The sequence below is a fragment of the Anguilla anguilla genome, chromosome 7 (genome assembly GCF_013347855.1).
Source record: "Anguilla anguilla isolate fAngAng1 chromosome 7, fAngAng1.pri, whole genome shotgun sequence".
Classification (NCBI taxonomy): domain Eukaryota; kingdom Metazoa; phylum Chordata; class Actinopteri; order Anguilliformes; family Anguillidae; genus Anguilla; species Anguilla anguilla.
In genome coordinates, this window is record NC_049207.1 from 35,603,785 (window position 1) to 35,613,473 (window position 9,689).

Consider the following 9,689-nt stretch of genomic DNA (forward strand, 5'->3'; position numbering starts at 1 on the left):
CTGTCAGCTACAGCATCTTAACTTCACTCCAATTCTCAGTAACGTTTAAAGTTCTCTCAACCTTTGGAAAAACCATCCATTTATGAATGCAATACACAAAATAAATAACATTCTCAATGACTCCCGCCCAACAAAATTTTAAATTTCAGACAATATCTGGCAAACCATATTCAGTATATTAGTTAAATGGGTACTGCACGTGGTGGGCTGGAGGGGTTGTCGTGTTTGTGTGGGCTATGCGCAAGGATTTCAAGGGGTCACATATATATGCATTAATAAAATGTCAAGGAATTTGACCTCCAAAGTGGGGGTTGGTGGTGGGCTGTGCTCTAGGGAAATCAGAAAGTGAAGTACATGGGCTTATTCTCCCTCCCAATCCTTCCCTTAAACTCATGCCCAAAGGCCCCTGCCATAACTCACCTCCTCCAGCTCCTCTCCGCCGTTGCTGAGCGACCATGCCTTCTCACCTGCCATGAGAACCAGCAGCTTCCTGATGATGCTGCAGTCCTTCATTACAGCCTGCATGTTGACCGTCTGACCGTTGGTGAACATCTGGTCCCCCAGGCGGTTTATGGGCCGGTACCTACAGACAATATGGCAGTAAATGTAGGTCCTACTTTTCACATGAATGGTTCGTGCTTAAAAGACATCTGTCCACAGAATGCGTCTTTGCAACACAAACTTAAGTGTTGAATTTTACATGCTCCATCAGCTTGCATGTGATGTGAAGTTGCATGTGAAATTAAAGTATGGTTCGGTTATAAACAGTAAAATGAAGAGAAGTGGATAAGTATTGGGATGGCAGGTATGTCATCCCACCAAGTTATGCCTTGGTGGGGCGACATACCCCATACCTATACAGCGCCAAGAGTTTGCCACTTTTCAGGGTTTTCTACAGAAATAACCACAATGACCACAGACTTTCAGCCCTTAAAACCATTCACTGACCCCATTTCAACAGACAGAATTCAAAAACAACTTCACCGTTCACACAATAAAGCCCCAAACTTTGGGGATTTTGCATTTTCTCCTTATTTTTCCTGCCCTGCATCATCACAATGCTGCAAGCCCACAAACAATATGTCTCCCCATTGCACATTTACCAACATCTGCTGATCATCTACCTACACCAGCCAAGAAAAATGTCACACACGCAAAATTGACTTTTATGCTTTTCCCCAAGAACATTCCCACTCTGTACAGCTAGTCATTTGGTGGCTCACTGTGAACGTCGCGGCCTTTGGACCGCTGAGTCACAGTGTCGAATCCCACCTCAGGCAAATCTGTGATTTGTTATGCACACTTATTTGCTAACTAATACTTTCCTACTGCTAAATTATTGCTTTTGCACTTATCAGAATATCACAATCTTCAACGCATATGTTTAGCAAAACTCACGGACAGGAAGCCATATGCATTTCATGAGGGCAGATTTATTGATTTTCATACAAACTTACAACAGCTGACCACTGTGCCTTTCTACTAACTACTTTTTTACTTGGCTTCTGTAGAAAACGTTATTAGTAAACTACTACTACTACTAGTAAATGACTTCGCCCTGTTCTCTATCTAACAACATACAAACAAAATGACGTCTGTAGTGTCTACAACACCCCATTCAAAACATTACATTTAAAAACATGACTCATTCATAATTATAACTAGTAGTATTCTGCATGAAAAAAGTACATTTGTACAACAGTTTTTAAGCGCTATTTCACAGGTTCCTTCAACAACAGCATATACGATGACTTGCGAATACCATCTGTTTTATATGCCATTCAATAAGGAAACTCATCTCGGTCATGGTTACTATAATTCCTTTGTACAATAGTCTGTGATCATGCCTAACTTCACCTAAATGCCCATTCTGCAGAAACATATTGTTTGAACTATTCAATTAACTAATTTGTGTTAATTTCTTTGGTACTACTGTTATTTTCTCATATGCAAAGACCACTAGGAAATATGTCTGTGCATGCTATTGTCCAATGTCAAGTGTTCTATTTTTCAGACGTTTTACCAAGTTCTGCTTCTCATTTTGTCTCAATCTCACTGATCTAGCTGAGGAAGATAGCAAAGACATACAATACTTAATTATATGACGACATTTCTCTAGCAGCATTTAGGAAAGGCCGGGGGGAGGGGGGATACAATAAATACATGTAAATATTATGTTTCAGCCTATGAAATACATATTGCCGCTTACAAACCTATCCAGATATATGTTTGCCCCAATTATGTACTATAGGCTTGCTATTCACATGAAGTTTCAGTTTAGATTTTGGCCTTAGAGAGGGAATCAGTGAATAAGAATGTGGCATGGCCTCCCCATCACAAGCATCAAAGCAAATGTGATTGGGGCAATATAAAATCCACTGATACTCTAATCTAGGCAGACAATCTATGGGTCTCACCCCCTCCATTACATTACATTACATTACATTACAGGCATTTAGCAGACGCTCTTATCCAGAGCGACTTACACAACTTTTACATAGCATTTTACATTGTATCCATTTATACAGCTGGATATATACTGAAGCAATTCCGGTTAAGTACCTTGCTCAAGGGTACAACGGCAGTGTCCTTACCTGGGAATCGAACCTGCGACCTTTCGGTTACAAGCCCAGTTCCTTACCCACTGTGCTACACTCCGTCCTCCGAAGCGACAAACCAGATGACACAGGACACCATATCGGGGGTCGGAGACCCTACATGCCTAACATTTCCCTTTCCCATGTCCTCTTTAAGTTTGAAGTGTGAAATCTTCAGGTAGGCCAGTCCTTGCCATAAATTAGTCTGACCCCCCTTCCCTTCTCTCCTAAACCTTAACCCGGCATCACCCAATCAGGGCAAACATCCTCAAGCCATGCTGGGTAAGGTATTTAAGATTGCCACAGGAAAAAGTGTTGTGTTGCATTGGTGTCAGAGCCTGGAAGAAGCATTTTCCTCTTTTTATTTTGGTGGTGGTTCCTAGGTTGTGTGTTTTTAGCTGGTTTCCTTGTGGCGCTTATACTGGAAGTGGGTAATACTTTGGCAAGGTCTGGCCGATCCGTCTCTCTCTCTCTCTCTCTCTTTCTCTCTATTTTCTGGTATTTCTAGGTTAGTTGTTTAATGTTTTGTATTATGTCTATGGGTAATTTAGAAGTAGAGTGCCTCCATTTAATAAAGAATGTATGTTTTCAATTATTTAATATAATAGACTGCTTCTTATTGAATTCAATTATTTAATCTTAAAACCTGGTATAGAGCTTGTTTTGACTTGTTGGTTGATTCCACCAGTGCACTGTAGACTGACCTATCATTGAATTTGGTGATTTAATTGATAATTCTAATTTTAAACATAATTATTATATGAAATCTAATAAAATATATTTTACATGTAGGTTAAGTGAGGGTTTCTAGCAGGCAACTTCTCTTGTGTTCAGTATTCAGAGTGCTGGATATTTTAACAAGGACAATGAACCGCTGGATTCAGAAAAGAAACATATTCTTAATTAATCCTTGCTTGTCCGACAAAGTACAATAGTATCATTTCTTCTGCAATGCTAAAGAATAACATATCTTATTTCTGAACATCATTTTCTAAACAAGCCTATTTCATTCATGTATTTCATTCAAGATGTGCTTCCCAAACACCCACAGCACTGCATGCATGCAGGCAGTTGTTTAAACATATTGTGTATTCATTATAAAAAATATACATTGGTGTAAAACTGCTGAAATTATTCAGCAACATTATTCCCACTATAAATGATTGCCATTTCACACTTCGATATGACACATATGCTTTGAATGACACCATTCTCTTCACATGGTAAGATGAAAAAACACAGGGCCAAGTTACTTAATAATAATTTAGAAAGCATTGGTTAGCAGAATTGCTTTGGAATACAGAATGTTTAATTTGTGTTAGGTAAGATAGTCAATATTGTTTATTGTAACTTGGCGCAATTTTGATATCAGTACTTTTAATGGCAGGCCTAAATTTTGCAAATGATAATGACTTATAGTGGTTTGTATGTGTGAGTAACTTGGAATTTCTGTATGTGTCTTTCTTCAGACAGCAAATACAAGCAGGTTATGGCAACAGAGGTTTAAAGGCAGGTATGAACATCTAGTGGTGCAGCAGAGGGAGCAAGCAAAGTGCCAAAGTTCTGTGCACCACCTTACCTAGAGGGAGGAACCACAAGCAGTTCCAGAAAGAACATATCGGGGCTGAAGCCAGTCTTATTGCAAGCTTCCATCCCTGAGAACAAGTAATTCAGGAAGAAACCTGGAACACAAACATATCCAAACAGTGAACTCAAAGTGCCCACAGAGTTGTGTTGGCTCACCTTTTTCTCTCAATAATAAGTAGTGTACTCCACTGTAGCCAAATCTTCCACTGTTATATTATTTTGCTGGATTCAGGCATTTGCTCTCAAAGCTCTAATAGACTGTACTGTGGAGTGTATGGATTTATGTCTGGACCACACTCATGAGAGGTTGTCACAAGTCTTTACAGAAGAGTAAGGCTGAGAGTGGTAAAACTGAGTGGTGCTTTCATTATCTCAGACATTCCATTTTGGGACATTCATACAGTTTCGCAATTGTGAGCAAAACAAAAATTATGATTGGTTCCCGATTTTTCCAATTGGCTGTCCCATAATAACAAAACTTATAAATTGAGGATGGATGGCCAAGTCTCTGACCCCCAAGGAGGGATATACCTTCCTTCTCCCACAGTTTAGCCACATGCTCCTTGGCGATGCTGGGAGTCAGGTAGCCCCTTTTCCCCAGCTGTGAATCTTCGATTACTGTCAGGGAAGACAAGAAATGCTCTGAGCCTCAGCTGCAGAAGTCCTGCAGCTTTCTCAGACTCAGGCTCAGATGGATGAGATGGCGGATTTATGGCAACGGTCAATTGATGTGATCGCAGCTTGAAGCATCAGACTATTCAATTAGATTTGCTCAGAGAAAAACCTCATATTTCACAACCTCTTATTATTCATAAAAGATTCCCTTTTATCTGATGCAGTTTCTAAAATATACTTAAAATTTCAGTTGTACTGTAAAATGCTAGCAAATCTTGACAGAATTTCTATGTACCAAACAGATACTCAGCTAAATGTGCTAAAATGTATCTGTCATTACTGAAACAAAAATTGCTCCAATTTGCCAGTTTCTTTAATATTCATCAAGATGCATGGCCAATAAGAGAGTCTATATACTGCCAACACATCATTGTGGAGAGCACTGTAACCACATGTTACTAATCAAACACTTCTTAACATGGAAATATGGAGAAAGGAACAAATTGCTCAGTGTGTGACCTGTGCCATGCGGCCTGAGCCTGGAGTTCCTTGGGGGGGAGGGGGTGGGTGTTACCTTCCGTTTCGCCCTTTTTCCTGTTCCCTTTACACATAGCTGCAGGCAGCATCGCAATCAGCTTGCTGTTGTGCTCTTTGCGTACTAGAGTTCGGCCAGTTCTGTGAGGAAGGAGCAAACAAGCCACCTTATTTTTTGCCAGTGTTTATTCCCTTTAAACATATCTACCAATGAAGAATAATGCCCAAACATATTATACAATCATACTCCTATCATCACTGCAGATAAGTAAGCATTCTGTCAGCATCCACATGTGTAACTGAAGGTTACATTTTTAAAAAATCTGGGTACAAGGCACATCAAAGTTTTCCATAAAATATCATCACAATTGCAAAAAATGTAACTTCTCAACCCCACATAAACAAGGCAGTTAAAGGATGAAATATGCATTATTCCCGAAGAAACAGGCCTGCTACATTGAAACGCTAAACATGACACATTGACTGCCACAAATTTACTGTAAGTGCTGTAACTAAAAGTAATTCTGTAGATGCACCCATGAAATAAAACCAAATATTGTTATTAACCAAACTGTAATTAATAGTTCATTTGCACCTGTGGTCACAACACAAAACACAAAAAAGCAATATACCATTAATTATAAACCAAGGACAGTGAATTTATTTCATGTAATATCTTTAGTACTGCAAACCTTGGAGGAGGAGCGGATTTCATAATTCTTACTCTCACAGAATGATGAGAAGGAAGCTTCAGAATAATCTCTACACTAAAATTTGCCAGCAATGATGCTAACAATATCTTCTTACAATAAATACAGAAACTGAGAGAATTTTCTCATGCCTGGTCAAATGTTTAGACTTTCCAGGGGGGAAAAAAAATTCTTCACAATTAACAATCATCTTTTCCAGAATAGGTTAAGAGGTTAGCCTTGATAAATACGCACATGCTCTCCCAATTTTTGTGGTCTCACAACAGATTTACCTAAAATATCTGCATACAGGCAAACCCACAGAAGTAATTTGCCCAATATTTTATCACATTGCAAGAATGCTAAATGCAGGTATACCACTGCTAAGCAAAAAGTTGTGTAAGTTGCTCTGGATAAGAGCGTCTGCTAAACAATGCCTGTAATGCCAGTGTGTGCCGCAATGTGTGAAGATGCTATTTTATGTATACAAATGCTGGCACATCCCGCCCTAAAATGCATAGTTTAAAGTTATTTAGGAAACAAATCAATACTTTGGATACAAAAATGAACACTTGAGTACACATTTCAGCCCAAAGGATAGTTTAGTAGCTGTAAATCTGTGTACGGCATAAAGCCTAAATTTGAATGTGAACAAGGTCTGTGTTCATGGGCTGTAGGTCTATGAAGAAAAAGAGTGTAAAAGTAAACCAAGGACAATCAAGTGACGTACATCATTCATCATTCTCCGTATTAGGTTCCCTTTTCTGTATCCCCCTCTTTAGGCACTGTTGTGGTTAGCTCACCAAAACTTACTTGCAGACAGAACATTTTCGGGAGACCATGTGCACCCTCCAGAACTTTGTAATGAGGTTGCTCTTTCTTTCACAGATGTGTTTGACCTGCAAACAGACCAGAGTTGCAGCTAGCAGTCCAGCTTAAGACAGACACATAGTTTATGGCTGGTTTAAACTCCAATGAGTGACCATCGCAGTAACATTCCGTTTATGCTTTGGGCGACTGCAGCTCTGTGGTCACTGAGTTCAAACTGACTGAACTTTGACCGTGCTGGTGGTTCTGTTGTTATGGCAACGTTTGTCTCGGTCATCCAAAAGCCCTGATCAATCCCTATTATTAAACTAGCTAAAGTTGCTTGTGCTAAGCAAATAACCGCTTCATTAAAGGCAAACATATTTTCATGTCAACTGAGCAAACTAACTTAATCTGTGTAATAAAGTTAAATGACATTACAAAAAACAAAACACAGGAGTATCAAACAATATTTATAGGCTACAGTAGGTCAACATTAGTATTCCTTTGAATTGGGGTTATTCAGCTTTTAGTGAGGCAGAGTCACCAACACGGTGAAAATTCCAGTCAGTGACTGGCTAACTCACAGGTGAACCACAGCCTTTGTCTCTCTGCTCTCTGATGACCCCTGTAGCAAAGTCCTCCAGCACTTCTTGGATCTCAGCCCCACTGGCCTTGACATTACCCTCCAGGAACTGAAACAAAGGTTGAGTGAGATTCAAGCAGCACAACATGTAATTTATACCAGACCAGATCTGGTCTTCAGAGCCTGGCCAGTCTATACAGACTTACCCGGTTTAGTTCGGCCTCCAGGTCATCCACAGCCTGCAGCGCCCCCACATCCAGCACCCTAAGCTGATGAAGAAGCAGGTGGACAGCTGCCCTTGGGCACGTCAACATGTGGCAGCTCAGGCAAGACCCCCGAACCAACAGGTACAATTTCTGAACAGAAGACACACACAACACACAAGCACATAGGAAAGTCTTCTTCATAAAAAGTATATGGAACAGATGGATAGATTTGTAAAATAGTGAGAGACACTGGGATCATTTACAGCTAAACTGGACACAGCAACAGGCCCACTGTAAATGTGGTCTTTTTTGTGTACATTGTATTTTTTTAGTTTTCATGTGCAAAAGAAGCACACAAATAATGATCAGCATTCTAACTACAGACATAGGCAGAATGTTTTTAACAATATTTTATGTGTGGTGTCAGGACCAAAGTTTGAATCACTGTTAGCTTGGTTAACTTTGCGAGAAGGTCGGAATAGTATTGCAGAACCTTGACTCTCCTCTACCAGTCAAGTGTTTGCTAAATCCTTACCACTATAATTAAGGGGGGAAAAAATCATTACTTACCAGAGGTCAGTACTTCTGGGTATAAACTAATGACATTGAATACAGCGGCTCACTTACGTCAAAAAACAGGGGGTTGTAGACAGGCAGGGGCAGCTCGATGTGCCCCAGGTGTCCTGGACAGTTGTTGAAATCCTGCATGCAAGTTGCACACACTTCCTTAGCATCCAGAGGCCCAAGTGCCAGGTCATACAGGCCATTGGTAGCAGGGTTGCCCACATTATCCAGAAATCTGTCATTGGTAATTGTCTTCACACTCAATTTCCTGAGAAGAGGGAATTATTTTCTATTATGTACTAAAAAAAACAAATTATGATTATATCCAAACATAGCCAGCTAGCTAATTTTTTTGCAGTTTAATAATTTTTTGCACTTTTATAGTAGACAAATTACAATTTTGTCAGTGACATAGGGTCAGCATACTGTATGATTTAGGAATTCAATTGCCTTGAAAACTATCCAAACTCTATCCTGGAGACCCACCATGTATGGTGGTATTTGTTCAAACTATAATTACAACCTCTGAATAGAAATGCACTGTTATTTTGAAACTGAACAACTGCTAAATGAAGATGTATCCTAACAGGGCAGTAATATGTAACAAACAGCTATGTATGTCAAGAAGAATAAATGTCCTATTTTACATCCAACAGCGTTTAATCAGTCAAATCAACAACAGAAATTTTTAACTGCTGTGATTTTGTGTAGATGACAATAAGACAGGGGTCACATTTCTTAAATCATTCAATTACAGAGTGGTTTGTGAAATCAGTGGGATTCGATAACTGCTTAAAATGTGGAGTCCCGGTTACAGAAACCAAAAACAAAAACTAAGAGTTCAATGACATCATAAATAGCAACCAGCCAAACCTCTACTATATTCAAATGAACAAATTTTAAAAAATTTAAGTTTAAAACTTCAACACGTTTTCAATAATCTTAATTGATTAGGAGATCGCCTGTAACAAAAACAGCATACACTGTGGGTACCCAGGATCGAGTTTGGGAGTTTTTGCTGTGCTGTCCACAAATGCACATCTAGCCAAGTGTCATTTTACAATGCCCGAATATCAGTAAACTGGCTAGTGGACCAAATTGTTAAAACAAGTTTAATATAATTTATGGGATTGCTAATCACTAAACAGCTAAATTGCTAACTATCTGCATTGCTAGAATTTGCTCACTAGCAAGCCTTTCACCTTGCTATCTACCGCCATGCATGCCAAGTGTTTACCTGATTTCTTCCGCTGAATACATGCCAAACGACATGCCTTCGAGTCGCCTCCATGGTACGTCTTTGCCAAGAAACATTTTGAAAGAAATCCAACCAAAAAAACATTAATATTTTACTTTATGTGCGCTGCGCCACTATCCACACATGGGAAGCACTTCAACAACCATCACACGTGGTAATCTTCTTCTTCGTCTCTAAATGGTAATAGCCCCATCGTCGATTGGCGCGTTGCTGCCATCTACAGATCCGGTCATCGTACTAATCGGA

The 9,689-nt window shown here is 39.6% G+C and overlaps 1 protein-coding gene across 1 annotated transcript in view; it reads right to left on the bottom strand.

Moving 5' to 3' along the window:
- The window catches only part of polr1a (RNA polymerase I subunit A), a 45,501-nt gene extending 35,823 nt beyond the window's left edge, over positions 1-9,678 (bottom strand). Inside the window, exons 1-9 of the mRNA XM_035424468.1 lie at positions 9,423-9,678; positions 8,249-8,453; positions 7,622-7,771; positions 7,417-7,524; positions 6,836-6,921; positions 5,374-5,474; positions 4,716-4,802; positions 4,177-4,279; positions 421-583 (exon numbers count right to left, since the gene is read on the bottom strand). Of these exons, the coding sequence (XP_035280359.1) occupies positions 421-583; positions 4,177-4,279; positions 4,716-4,802; positions 5,374-5,474; positions 6,836-6,921; positions 7,417-7,524; positions 7,622-7,771; positions 8,249-8,453; positions 9,423-9,499 (1,080 nt within the window). The 5' untranslated portion in view covers positions 9,500-9,678. The remainder of the gene's footprint in view (positions 1-420; positions 584-4,176; positions 4,280-4,715; positions 4,803-5,373; positions 5,475-6,835; positions 6,922-7,416; positions 7,525-7,621; positions 7,772-8,248; positions 8,454-9,422) is intronic.
- Positions 9,679-9,689: the final 11 nt, after the last annotated feature.